The sequence below is a fragment of the Dermochelys coriacea genome, chromosome 7, assembly GCF_009764565.3.
Source record: "Dermochelys coriacea isolate rDerCor1 chromosome 7, rDerCor1.pri.v4, whole genome shotgun sequence".
Taxonomy (NCBI): Eukaryota; Metazoa; Chordata; order Testudines; family Dermochelyidae; genus Dermochelys; species Dermochelys coriacea.
Window position 1 is genome coordinate 96,523,258 of NC_050074.1, and position 15,230 is coordinate 96,538,487.

The following is a 15,230-nucleotide window of genomic DNA, read 5'->3' on the forward strand; positions in this document are numbered from 1 at the left end:
CAGAATTCAAAGGGCCCTGTGCATAATACTACATTGCAAAGAATGGAACCTCTTTGTGCTCAGCTTAATGATTGAAGTACAGGGCCCTATATGACTATTGTGACTAGAAATGCTATGACAGATGTACAACACAGATTGTTGCCTGATTGTAGTAGAAGACTTCGGGCCAGACTCTGAGCTCTGTCACACTGGTTTAAATCCAAAGTAACTCCATTGAAGTCATAGTTATTCCAGACTTCCTCCCATGTAGCTGAGATCATTAGCTAGCCATTTTTTTGCAAAACCTTTTCCCTGTTTCTGATGTTTTTTAAACAGCTTACAGTTTTCTCCACAAATGAAAATATACAAATGTCACAAATGAAAATACAGATTGTGGACACAGTACAGCAGAATTACGCTTTAGGTGTTCTCACCTGAGTTTGCTGGAAAAACCTGTGTATCAAAACAGATTTAATAACTTTGAACTCTGTTCCATTTAAACATTAAGTATTTCATATAAAAACAAGCACTACCCTGAGTATTATCTATTTGCAGATGTCACTTGGGACTTTATTTTCTGGTAGCATTTATGTAATAAATGAGCAATCATCATTAGTAAAAAGAAAATGTAGATATGTTTGAATGTTTCCCAAAATTTGTTTTAGAATTCTCAGCATGTGACTAAAATAGCCCAGATTTCAATTTACTCTGAATTTTTCTGGAATGGCAAATCCAGATAGTCAACTGTTTTCTATTTTGTAAAGATTTGCCTTTACATAGTATTAATTAGCACTTTGTGAACCTACCTGCATGCTTTTCTCCATGTTTTCTTTTAAAGTCAACCCAGTGAATGAAAATGCAAAATATTTGGATATTTTGGCCTTTTTAAAAAAAAATCCACTTATTTCCATTTCAAAGTTTGGTTTGTTTGTTTTGTTTTTTCCTTTTTCAACATAAACTTCAAGCAGCATACCGTGATGATTCTCTCCATGACCGCGTGGCATTCTCTGTGCACTCTTGTTCATGTGGTTGGAACCTAGTCAGCTCTTACCTACTGCTATTTTATCATTTGTCTCACACCTTCAGAGGTACGCTTTCAACCTGACCTGCTGAAATTGAAAATATAACCTTCCCAAAATAACAGATGAGGGATTCTTTGAGCTGACATTTTGTATGGGCCTAAGTCTGGGAATCTGTGACCTAAAGCATGAGAAACGTCTAAACTACCAGCTTACTATACTTATAGCTGCTGTAGCCTCCTAAGAGGCTTCAACTTCACTGTATATGTTAACTCTAATGATTATAGAGGTTGTAAATAATAGGACAAATGAACAACAGACTGCACCTAATTGCCCTTAATGTGACTCCTTGACAGTTTAACCTCATTTTTAGGTTTGTTTCCACATTTTGAATCAAAATAACTACAAGACCAAACAAAACAAATCTCTCAGGGCTTGGGCACAATAAATAAACAGCTTGTGTAATAGTTCATCTACAGTGTTTTGTTCTTATATCTATAAAATTTAAAGAGCTAAGTAAGTGTTCATTATGTGTTGGTTCCATGCCTAGCACGGTGGTTTCCCAATCTTGGCCAAAGCTTCTGGGAACACAGTAATGTAAAGAAATAATGTATAGTAGGCAGACTCTGTTTTAAATCAAGGCTGGGATTTTTCAGTGGAGCCTTTGGGAGATAGATGGACAACTCTCATTGTAATTAATTGAAAACCCCGCCCTATGGATCCTAGTTCTACATCTGATTATGTATGCAGAGAAGTTCACTTGTGCATGTCTATTTGCAGAATCAGGATTCTAGATGTTACAGCATGAACCATAGCATTTGTGTTTTTAATTCACCAAAGTTGGTAGGGATTTGAACACTTTAAAAAAAAATTGTTGTTTCTATGTTGCTGAAACAGTATATCGATATAATTTTTCTTGATAAGTAAATTTTCACTTTTCCAGCCTATTTCATTCTTCATAAGGTTTACCCAAAAAAGAAAAAAATATTAAGTGCATTTCAATAACAGATTAAATATCCTAACAATGTTTTTGTAAAGAATATCAGAAAACAATAATTTTATACCATTAATTATTCAAAGAGATAATCAACTGATTATGCAAACTAAGAGACTACCACTGATAAACCTCTAAAATTGCCTTTCTTTGCTGACATACAAATAGAAATCTTTTCCACTGGAGCTAAATGAAAAGCATAAGAAAACCTCTCCGAATTTGGGGGTCTCAAATAAAAAGGTCAGATATAAGCAAGAGCATAGGATAATTTAAATATGAGCTTAATTTTTCATGAGAAGCAATATTCTCAGTGGCAAAAAATATATATAGAAATATCCACTGTCCTAATCAGTAAGTGTCCTTATGAGTCTCAGATCCCTTTCTTACTTGGATAAAGATTTCTGATGTGTTTTCTGATGAATGCCTTCAGCCTTAACTTATCATATCAGGCACATCCATGCTGTAAGTCTTCTAACTCAGAATGTGGTTGAAGTAGTGAAAACAGCCTGATATTTTGGTGAATGACTGCCCAGTTCATGGATGCACAGGCCATGACCCCTCTCCTGGCTTGCTAACAAAGCCCACCTGGGTTCTGATAGATACACGCCGTAACTAAATTCTACAGTACACTGGGTGTTTGTGGAGTCTCTCTGTAGACCAACCTCCTCCTGTGCAGTGGAGTATGGGATTTCTGCTACACTCCTTGCTTGCAGTGCCTGTAGGCAGGAAGTCAGAAGAAAGTAGTATTTCATCTTTTATACCTAATTCTAAAGGCAAGTTTAGGCCTAGCTATTACAGGGTTGATTTCTATTCTAATCACATTTTCATTTATAATTACTGTAATTCTTTTAATGTGTTCTTGTTCCCATTACATCTTTAAACAAAAAATGGTATTTAAGGTTTATTGACTTCATGGTGCTTCTATGTTTGCGGTGGTTTTCATAAAAAGGAGATTTTTTAAAACCATTTAGAAATATCAAGAGCCACAGAGGTAGAACTGTGCTGGAAATTCTTAGACTGTAACATCTGACTTGCATTCAAATCCTATGGCCAAAATTTTCACAGAGCGCCACTGTTTTTAGGTACCTCAATTTTGGGAGCTCTACATAGGGTGCTTTCAGCCGGCTTTTCAAAAGAGCTGTGCACCTACCACTTCCATTGCAGTTTTAGGTGCTCAGCACATCTGAATATTAGGTCCAAGGTTTCTCAAGATGGACACCCAAAAAATAGTAGCCACTTTTGAATATGTGGCTGCAAATTACTCCTGGTGTGACTATATATATTCTGCCATAGTGTCCCAATATAAAAACTTGTATTTGGTGTCCCTTGTGTTGTCTTTGAGAATTTAAAATAAATCTTGAATGGAAAACTCGTAATAAAATGGTGATGTATATGAACCCTTTAAACAGAAGTTTTCTTTCAACTGGTAAAACTATAACCAATTTAGTCTAGTTGTGATTAGAGAGGCATTCTGCTTTGGACTTTTATCTTGGGTTTGATTTGGCTTAAAATTTCAGACTGGATTTAAAGATTGGATTTTTCTAGTATTTAAATATGTCCATATGTGCATATATTTGTGTATCTGTTGCTGCTTTTGAATAGACTGCTGCCCCCGTGGTCTTCCGCTGGGAGCTCTGGGGCATGCTTTAATGTGGATAGTCTTGAGTGAAGTTAGTTCTACAACAGGAGGCGCTGTTTATAAGTAAAATTAAAGTTTTAGATATATTCAGTCAGTCCAAAAATCTTGCTGATGAATGCTGCCTATAATTTAGAGCCTGATCAAATTCCCATTAGAGTCAATGGGAATCTTTCCATTGACTTCCAAGGCAGTTGGATTTGGCCCCTAATTATTAGATTTAGAATTGTCATTTAGTAAATCTACTGCTTTACTTATACAGTATTAGGAACTACCATAAAATTTGACAATATTACTGTGATAACTTAAGCCTGTAAGCTGCCAATAACTCATACTAAACAATTACCAAAAGGAATATAATAGAGGGAAGCTGTGAGTCCTCTTCAGAGCCATGACCAATAGAAAGTGTCTGCTTTCTTTGAGGTACTATGTAAGAGAGGTTATTAATGAACTAATGTGATGAATGTTCAGAAAAAGCACAGCAAATCACTGAAACTAGAATCTGAAAAAGGAGCGATGGTTGCAATAACTGAGACCATTTTAAAAATCGAAGAATGAGATAGAGGTTTAAAATAGAATCTAAATAGGTAGTTCTTGTTTTAAGTGACTATTGCTTCATTGTATAAGATAACTTCACCATTTATAGCCAGAGCTTATCAAATGAACTAGATTTCACACTCCATTTTATTAGGATTAAAAATAAATCATGTTAAGAAAAATATGGTGTATATAATACACATGCTTATTACCAATTAAAATCTTCTAGCTGCCCAGAAATAGGGAAAAATCCTGAAGTCCTTCCCAAGGAAATTTTGCCTGAGTAAGGACTTAAGGGATTTGAACATCCAGTCCAGTGCGCTCAAGCATAGTTATCCTGGTGCAGATGTTGTATTTTTCTAAATTATTTTTTATCAGTGGTTCTGTATGCCAGCTCTGTTATAGCTAGGTTTCCAAAGAGTATATAGAGTGGCCTCACACAAAGTCCATTTTAAATATTAGTAAAACAGTATGAATTTTATTTATATTCTGTATATATCCCTTTCCCATCCCCAGGAGTCCTGTTCCATCTATCTGGAACCTGCATCCCATTTAGCAATCTGGGAGGGCGGGATAGTTGCAACTATCAGATTGAGAACCCCTGCTCTCTTTTAATATCTGGTTTTCTTCTGTTTGAGGATGAATTAATAGTAAATAGAGCCCAGATCCATCCAAACTTGCCCCCTGCTGCCCCCTCCCACCTCCCAGACAAAAACTTTTAGGATCCCCTGAATGTATTCTAGGTATCTCTTGGAGACAACCTTTAGTCCTTGAAGAGACTAATGTTCTCTGCTCTAATTCTAAAGCTCTGACCTTGCAGCAACTACCCCAGCTACACATGTGTGCATGCACACACCACAGCTTTGATCTTCCACAACTAATCCACCCAGACTAGTTTATCTTCTCACTCCACATTCAGTTGATGCAGACTCCATTTCTCTTGGTCTGATGCATTATTGTGTCTGTCTGTCTCCTTACTGATTGAAAGGGCTTGCATCCCAAGGATTTTGCCTTATTTCACTCTGCTCTTGCTAGATGCATCTTTTCTGTGCTACAAGTCAGGGCTCTCAACCCATAGCCCATTGGAGACAGAATTAAAGCATCAACTAAATGACACTTGCTAGTTAGATTCTAGCAGTGAATTTGGGGAGATGAACTGATACTCCAGAATGTCATGGAATCATTATTAATGGCTAGGGCTGTCGATTAATTGCAGTTACCCCTAAAAAATTAATGGCTATTAATCACAGTTTTAATCGCACTGTTAAACAATAGAATACCAATTGAAAATTATTAAATATTTTTGGGGTTTTTTTACATTTTCAGATACATTGATTTCATTTACAACACAGAATACAAAGTTACAGTACTTACTTTATATTTTTATTACAAATATTTGCACTGTAAAAATGATAAACAAAAGAAATAGTATTTTTCAATTCACCTCATATAAGTACTGTAGTGCAAGCTCTTTATCATGAAAGCACAACTTACAAATGTAGATTGTTTGTTTTGTTTCTGAGTGCAGTTATGTAAAAAATATAATGTAAAACTTTAGAGCCTACAAGTCCACTCAGTCCTACTTCTTGTTCAGCCAATCGCTAAGAGAAACAAGTTTGTTTACATTTATGGGAGATAATGCTGCCTGCTTCTTATTTACAATGTCACCTGAAAGTGAGAACAGATGTTTGCTTGGCAGTTTTGTAGCCGGCAATGCAAGGTATTTACGTGCCAGATATGCTATACATTTGTATGCCCCTTCATGCTTTGGTCACCATTCCAAAGGACATGCTTCATTTTTTTAATCATGGGATTAATTGCAATTAATTTATTGAATTGCTTGACAGCCCTATTAATGGCATGTCCTAAATAGCAAGAAGTAAAAGGAAGGAAATGATAGCAAGGAAAATTGAACCAGGTAGATCCTAGTCTTCTTTCTTCATAGCCTAGTCCAGTGTTTTGAGTTGGCAAATGTTCTCACTGATTTAGTATCCACCATTAATCACAGCACTGAACAAGAAAATGTCAATTCACCATTTTACTCTCCTGAAACAGAGTGGCGGGGGTTGGGGGGGGAGAGAAAGTAAACTGCTTTGATAATTTTTGTGCATGGTACTAATTACAGAGGGGAAGTCAGACTTCATCTATATGCATTCATGCATATACACAGAGATAATGATTAGTCTTAATTTATTTTGCAGATGCTTCAGAAAGTTGTTCGCTCACCCCCAGTTCTGTCAACCAGCTCCTCAAGAGGGGAATCGCCTATTATTTCCCCAGCCAAGCATAACGGCATTTTGAACTAATTATTCTCCACATGGCCTTCCTCCTGGTGTCAGCTTATCTTTTGCTGACTCACACTCAGGGTGCTCCTGTTGAGAATGGGGCACTGCTGGAGACGCTGAAGTCGCAAGTAGGATTTTTCAATAATAAAAGTGAACACTATTCTGCACAGGTGAGACCTCCTGGCACAAACCGACGAATACCTCAGACGATCATTATAGGAGTTCGAAAAGGAGGGACCAGGGCCTTATTGGAAATGTTGGATATTCATCCTAATATTGTGGTAGCAACAACAGAAGTCCACTTCTTTGACTGGGATGAGAATTATGTTAAAGGAATAGACTGGTATAGGAGTCTGATGCCATTTTCTTATGAAAATCAAATTACTATTGAGAAAACACCAGGCTATTTTACCTCGCCACAGGCTCCAGAAAGAATTCATGACATGAATAGCTCTATTAAATTGCTCCTCATTCTAAGAGACCCCACTGAGAGAGTAATATCTGATTATACCCAAGTATATTACAACAGACTAGAAAGCCACAAGCGTGTTCAGCCCTTTGAAGAAATTGTTATTAAAAATGGAGCACTTAATACCAAATATAAAGCTATTCAGAGAAGTCTCTATGATATCCATATGGAAAAGTGGCTTAAGCATTTCAACTTAGATCAGATTCACATAGTGGATGGCAATACTTTAATCAAGGACCCTCTTCCTGAGTTACAAAAAGTGGAAACATTTCTTAATCTTCCTTCCAGAATTATGTCTTCAAATTTTTATTTTAACCAAACCAAGGGGTTCTATTGTATTAGAAGTGATGGAAGAGAGAGATGTTTACATGAATCCAAAGGGCGCCCCCACCCTGTTGTCAACAACACTGTTTTAGAGCAACTTTATTCTTATTTCAGAGAGCACAATGCAGAATTTTACAGAATGGTTAATCATTCGTTTGACTGGCATTAATACATTTGGAATAAATGTTTCTTAAAATGTCCTGAAATAAACTATTTTCAAAGTTACCTTTGTAAATGCTCTGGGGTTGCTCAGACTGAAAACTTCAGAAATGGTTATATTGAAAACATAGCCTTCATTGGGGATAGTTGTCCATTAGCAGCACCCTTTAAACATGGGAGAAATAAATTTGATATATTTGTGTATAACTACTGTGGGCCAGAATTTGATCTCAGTTTCACTGCTGCAAATCCATTGATTTCAGTGGAGTAACTTCAGATTTACACCCGTATGACTGAGATCAGAGTTGAGTCTCTTTGGAAAAATGAGACTGCTTTAAGCAGTGTACAAAATGTAGATAGTTGAAATGGTATCATTCAAACTGTTCTGTAATTTTTGTTGGTCGTATTTTTTATATCATGCACCATGATAATGGCATTGATTTCTAGAACTTTCATACAGTAGAATAATGACATATCTTAATACAGGGGACTCCAAAAATGCTTCCTTTAAACAATTTAAAATCTGTGAAATTAGCTATTATTGTAAAGTATTTCCTACTTAAATAACTAACACATAATAAAGGGGCTCCAGTCCAACTATGGTTTTGAATACCTACCAGCTTGCTCTGTGTTGAAGCTCCTTCTATATAAAATGTTAGTATTAACACTTGCGTGCACAATCTTCAAACTGGTGGAGAAAATTAACTATTTGGAGAAACTTAAAATTTTGGGGATCAGGATGCAAATAGACAAGGATCCAAAACACTGTTGGTTTACATAGCAGTATTGATGTGCTTAATAAAAAGTAAATCTGTAAACAAAGTCATTAGATGTCAGCAATTGTACAAATGTTTATTTAATTACATAAATTGTCACTTTCCTCGTGAATGGAAAACAATTTTTCATCAATACTGAACTTATTGTTTGTATTTCTGTGACTAATTGTTCTACTGCTCTCTTAGATTTAGTTTATGTATCTAATTTGACACATTGTTTACTGAAAAAATATTAATTGCCTACTCTCCAAAGCATGGAATAACTTTTTTTTGTAATTTCTATTTGCAGATCATGAGATGTACTCAAAGTTGAAAGTAATTTCATGTAACTTGTATATAATATTGTATATCAGTCACAAGTTATCATATTCAAGATATCAATTATGATTTTCAGATTTTCTACAAAATCATGTCAATCCATATTCATGCATTAGGAATTGTTTGTTCATTATAATTTTGACAGCATCATGCTGGTCTTTTTTAGGTTCTAACCCTTCTCATGTGTATCAATACTGAAAAAGAAAACCTACTTTAATCATTCTGGCAGGAGTTATTTTTGCCAGTTACAGTTATCCTGAGAAATGTACTAGCATTTATATTTGGTCGTAATGATCATAGTATGAAAAGTCTCTTAATAATCACCCACCAGTGTACAAATAAGATTCTAGAGTGGGATTTTTAAAATACTTTCTATATCCATCAACAGGCTTGACTCCAGGCAGGCAGGAAAGAAGAAGAAAATATAGTCTTCATGATCAGTTGGAATGTTGCTACTCAGGAACTCCAGTTTCACAGTGATAGGTGGTGATTCAGCCACACAGGCAGAGGTGAAAGTAATCTGGTATGGTACGGTATGGCATACCGGTAAGAAAGCCGGGACACAGCCAGCTGTACCAGCAGGGCCGCGATGGGGGGGAGGAAGAGGGGAGTAGGGTGCAAAAGGGGCACCTTCCCCAGGACCCAGCAATTTAAAAGGGCCTGGGGCTCCCGGCAACAGCTGGAGCCCCTGGCCCTTTAAATTGCCACCGGAGCCCAGGGGCTCCCGCTCACCGCTACCCTGAGCAGCAATTTAAAGGGGTTCCTGGCCGCTGCTATTGCTGCCAGTTCCCCCACTTCTGCCCAAGGCCCCACAGCCACGCCCCACACACCTTGTCCAGGACCCCGGCCGCCCTGTGTACCAGTAAGTCCATCCATCAAGTTACTTTCACCCCTGCACACAGGTCACATTGGTGTGAATGGGAGTTTTGCTACTCAACCAATATTACTTTGAAATATTATCCCTTAGCTGTTCCTAGTACTGTTAATTTGTACCACACTGCAGTCCTGCAGTCTGTTCCCTAGCAATCACAAACCTCCATTCTGAGACACATTGACTCAATAACAGCGGATGCCTTTCTGGAAGACATAGTTTAGTTATGATAGGTTTCAGAGTAGCAGCCGTGTTAGTCTGTATTTGCAAAAAGAAAAGGAGTACTTGTGGCACCTAGCTGTAGCTCACGAAAGCTTATGCTCAAATAAACTTGTTAGTCTCTAATGTGCCACAAGTACTCCTTTTCTTTTTAGTTATGATGAAATTCTACGGTCTATTATACAGCAGGTCAGAGTAGATGATCCTATAGTCATTCCTGGCCCTAACATCAAGGAATATAGTGCTTACTGCACTGAGATCGTGTGTACCTTGAAATCCAACTGAAGTACATGGGAACTGAAGTTATTCAATCCTTCTACAGTTGGTTAGTGTTCTCTTTACATCCACAGCAATTCCTCTTGAGGTTAAATAGAATCCTCACCAGACAAAGTTAAATGGAAATATATCCTTTGTCAAAACCTCTCCAATATAAAAGCAGAATGTTAAAAATTGTGCAGAGCAGCTTGTATTTTCAGACTAATATTTAAATTACCTACTTTTGCTATTTTTGTGTGTATGTGTTAATATATATATATGTGTGTGTGTGTGTGTGTGTGTGTGTGTATATATGTATATGTATATATATATAATATAATTTCTTCATTAAGAGCCAATCACTCATTCATCATTCAATGAACTTTTCCAATTATTTTAGTTTTCTGGAGTATCAATCATTATTTAGTAAATCTCTGATTTGTAAAAGTGGGTAAGTACATCAGAAATGTACTTAGAGGAATAAATAATTATGGTCCAACTTTTTTTTACCGAAGTCAGAGTTGTATCTTTTTCTAATGAAAGGCCTCACTGGAATAAGGGTCTGCTTAACATGTCCCACTGAAGTCAAACCAGAAGTGAAAACCGTATTCCAGAAGAGGACATACCATTAATTTTTTAGCATTCATTTTTCCCCAGTATTATTCTCCATTACTTATGCATTCTAACACTTTAGTTGTACCATTTTTAACATTTTGTTTTGGCAAGGTTTTGATTGAGGTTAGTTCTATTTAATTGTATCAAGCAAGTGTAATGTCTTTCCTTGGCGAAAGATCTAAGTTGAAAACAAAGCCTTATTTATAGTAGTTGCCAATAACAGACGATTTCACAAGTCTGCATCAAATTCCTTTAGGCTTCTGCAAGAAAGTAAATACCTTTCTATACATTTGCCTGCAGGCATCAATACAGGTTTGGGGGGGTCATTTTTTTTCTCTCTGAGGTTTACAGATAATCTTTATGTGATTAGTATGTAGGAACATCAGTTGGCAGAAACCTGTGTGCATCTGTGAAAATGTTAGTGTTTGTTTCTGAAATTTACATTTCAAGGAGTGCTGATCTATATGGATTAGTGATGCATAAATCTACCTGATTTGTCAGCAAAGTCTTCATCCATTTCTGTTAATCAGTTCTGGGAAAAACAGCTAAGGGAATGAATTCAATGAACTCCTTACAATTTACTATAGCAGGAGAAATATATTATGCATAGTTGAACTTTGTTGATCAACTTTTTTCATTTACCTAAACCTCTCTGAAGTTTGGATTTGGGAATCCATTTTAAAAGATCCAGTTTAACCTTTGCATTACAGCTTTTTCTGCCCAGTGAATACTGAAGCGAAGATTGCAACCATAATTTCAATTACAGACCCCATTTCGGTCTCTGAAACATTCTCCTGCAGGGCTGAAATTTTCCATACATGGGCTCAGTTGAAAGGTGACTTTTCCCCCAAATGTATAATAGAAAATTCATGCAGCCATCTTTTAGCTACATGAAACTAAACATAATTTCCCCTTGTAAGGTAATATAATTTTTTTTTAATATACACAATTAAAAAATGGTTGAATTTTGAAACCTGCTAATTAAATAATGCTCATTGAGGAGTATATGCACCTTCAAGGTGGAGAAACTATTATCCAAGGAATTTTTGAAGGTCAGGAAATATCATCACTCCTGTTCCCTCCTCCTCCTCAAGACACCCCCCCCCAAACTTTTGGGTCATCCAAATGCTCATTCTTCTGACACAGCCTGCCACCCAGAGGAACTGCTTCAGAGACCATTTTCACAAGGGAGATTGGTTTGGAAGATTGTGCGGAGATTGTTTTAAGCCCTGCCACTAACATCAGAAACAAAAATACTGTATTGCAGAGATTGAGGATTTCTTTCTGAAACATCCTGTACATTTTAAGCTTTCACTTAAATATAGTTTCCCTCCTTTTTCAGTTGGCAAGATACAGCTGTCAAAATATAAACAGCTGTGCTGTTGCCTTTTTTAAATGCAGCCTTGCAAAGAACTGTCAACCAAACAACAGCAGCCACAACAGTGTGAATTCTTTTTGCCTTGTCCCCATCTGTACCCCCATTCACCTCAAATGAAAGATTTTACTTTACAGCCTAACACTGAAAGGTCCCAATATTATTCAGCTAAGGCGCACTTGGTCTCTCACATACAGTAATAATTTTCCAACTGATTTTCATTATTATTATGTACTGGATAGTGTTTTTCTGTGGTACAACCCACTCACTGATAGCATGGCTTTGATGGAGCCACACGAGTGGGCTTCCCCCATCATCTCCCTTAAGATTCCTGGCATAGAAAGGCTCTCTGGGGACCATCTCTAGGATTTCCACGTGAATCTTCAGACACCCAAATCCTAGAGGACGCATATATGTCACTCTCCCATCCCCACAAAATACTACCCATCTTTCCACTTCCCACCCCAATGGGGATCCCAAACCCATGCAGCTCCCAAAACAGGGTCCTGGGAAATGGTTACAATTAGGCTGAACCATCCTTGCAAGTGAAGGAGGGAGGAACATTCACATATTTCAGGGGCATGCACAAACAAAGAAAAAATGCAAAAATTAAGAAGGTTCCCACAGCAACCTTAACTCATCATTGCTCCCTCCCCCCGACCACCATCACCACTCCACAGGATCTTTTCCACTTGATGCATAAAAGTTTGAGTAGTGTCATGATGCTCCATTGTATCTTGTTCAAAATACTGTATCTGCTTTGGCAGATTAACTATTCCAGTTAACAGAGTCAGAAAAAACATACATTGCTTACATGTTTCTGCTGTGGGAGGCATAGACTAAAAGATGAACTGATTTGGGTGGGGGCAGGGACTCCCTGTAGTCTAGCCTGCAAAACAATAATTCAACTATTTTACAAAATGTATTAAGGTCATGGATGAAATATAAGGCTAGATGTGACCTCGCAAAGGCATCAAGTCCAGGCCCCTGTGTAACGCCAACAGACCCAGTCGGCAGCGGGTGGGATCAAACTGGGGACTTCTGGTGCTTAGAGCATAAGCCTCTACAGCATGAGCTAAAAGACAGCTGCCTGTTAGCTAAGGCTGTAGAGCAGACTCATTTTTCTCTCTCTCTTTAAGTGGTCTTGGTGCCACTAGATGGGATAGAACACCACACCCAAGAGGTGTGTGGGTTACACCTGCACTGTGGCAAGATCAAGTATCCCTGACAGATATTTGACCAACATGTTTTTTTAAAAAATCTTCCAGTGATGGTGAGTCCACAACTGCCCTTGGAGGTTAACTACCCTTTTAGTTAGAAATGTTTTCCTAAAAATCTAGATGCAGTCACAGAGAGTCCAGCCTTTACTCAATTACACTTTAAAAATATAACAAAAGAAAAACTGGAAGCCAAACACTGAGAATTTAAAAATATGACTAGTGTGCAGGGAACTGGACCTTTAAATTATGACAAAGTTTAGATTTTTTTCTTGCAGTTGTAAAGTTGATTCCTGAGTCCAAGAGTTTGCATTGCAACAGGAGGGAAAAAAAATGCAGACACATTGGAATTAAAATCAGTCGTAACTAGCCTAGTAAATCAATCACTACCAATAGTTAATGACCAATGTTTTTTACTGGCCAAATACTTTGCCCCCTGGTTAGCTGGGCTTTTATTGCAAATGACATTAAATTTCAGTTACTATTTCATAAATCAAATGCCAATGTAATCTTAAGTAGTGGCTAAAATTGTGTCTGCACTATCCTACAGTGATTGCGCTGGGAGTTGTTAATTTCCTTGAGTTTAATGTCCTGGGACCCAATTCATCACAATTCCTGAAAAATTAATGGAAAGAAAGAAAAGAGTTGGACTAAGGACTATGAATTTCATGCTGGTGCCTTACTCAAATCTTCTGTGACTGCTGTCACTAATATACCATACAGATAAAAATAGCACATTGTATTATGAACATACTGTATTCCTTTAAGCTCATGTCATGTCAAATTTATAATATCTAGTAAAGTAACAGCTGTGTAGCAAATATCATTTAGTACAATTTTGTGTTTGTGTTTGACTTGCACTTCTATCCTGTATGTCCTTTTATTCTTAGTACAAATAACGCCCACCAGCTTTCTGAAGGAAAAAAAAAGTCTTACTGCATGCTCTTTAGCAGAAATGCAGAAGTGTTTGTGGCAGAAGAGAATGAACAGTTTTTCTTAGAGGTAGTTCAAATGTTGCTACAATGGCGCAGAAGGACATGAAACATGCTGGAATTAAACGGCAGGAATTGTGATGGCAATGAAGTTGGTTCCCAAAGCCGTCTCTTTAGTCATGCATTGAAAGTAGTTTTAGAATAGAATTTGCCTCATTTTTCTTTCTCTACTCAGAAATACAGCTAAGTAATCAAATATTTTTGTCCTCCACAGGAATATATTGCTGTAAACTTTTAGTAAAGCATAGATCTCTGGCTTGAAAGGAAATAGGAAGGGTGCAAGGGAAGCACAGTGACCTTAGACTCCGTGCAGTATGCTACCACTAGCCTGGAGCAACATGCTCTGTGTCAGGCAAAAAATCTGAGTTGCTTGAGCTGAGAAGTAAAACAACTTCATACTGAAGTATCTCTTTTTATCCCTCCTAAAAAACCATGTCCTGTAAACACTAAAATGCCCTCTTTCATATATATCTATATATATCAGGGGGTAGCCGTGTTAGTCTGAATCCACAAAAACAACAAGGAGTCAAGTGGCACCTTAAAGACTAACAGATTTATTTGGGCATAAGCTTTTGTGGGCTAGAATCCACTTCATCGGATGCATGGAGTGAAAATTACAGATGCAGACATTATTGTACTGACACATGAAGAGAAGGGAGTTACCTCACAAATGGAGAACCAGTGTTGAGAGGGCCAATTCGATCAGGGTAAGTGTAGTCCACTCCCAATAATACACACACACGTAAGGACAAGGTGCACTAATACAACACAAGGTAAGTCACACAGAGAAAGAATATTACAGAGTGAATGGGGGGTGAATTTTTGCCTTGATTGGTTTGTAAGATGAGCGAAAAAATAGTGAAGATTCAAAGAAGGTATGCTATAGCTGTGCAAAAAAATCATCTTGAACCATTTGGAAAATACCCTGCTCCAATACAAAACAAGATTGTATCCAAAGCTCTGCCCTAAAATGAATATCCTATTGAGGGTGTACTGTAGCATGGGCAGCTATTGGAATGTTTGGAAGGTAATTTACTGTTACATTCACATAACTCAGTCATTCCAGGGCCATGCGCCAGTGATTTCCTCATGAGTGAACACCTTTCATTCCCTCCTGATGAATCTTTCCTAGTGTGACATTCTATACCTTGGGGGAGCTGTCCTGGAACCCCCATAGTCCTCATTTTTAT

At 37.4% G+C, this 15,230-nt stretch overlaps 1 protein-coding gene across 5 annotated transcripts in view; it reads left to right on the top strand.

Annotated features, from left to right (window-relative positions):
* The window catches only part of LOC119858775 (heparan sulfate glucosamine 3-O-sulfotransferase 1-like), a 110,015-nt gene extending 95,419 nt beyond the window's left edge, over positions 1 to 14,596 (top strand). For all 5 annotated transcript variants that reach the window (XM_038410159.2, XM_043518302.1, XM_038410163.2 and 2 more), the window contains exon 2: positions 6,367 to 14,596. In XM_038410159.2, coding sequence (XP_038266087.1) covers positions 6,483 to 7,412 — 930 coding nt within the window. In that variant the 5' untranslated portion in view covers positions 6,367 to 6,482 and the 3' untranslated portion in view covers positions 7,413 to 14,596. The remainder of the gene's footprint in view (positions 1 to 6,366) is intronic.
* The last annotated feature ends 634 nt before the right edge of the window (positions 14,597 to 15,230 follow it).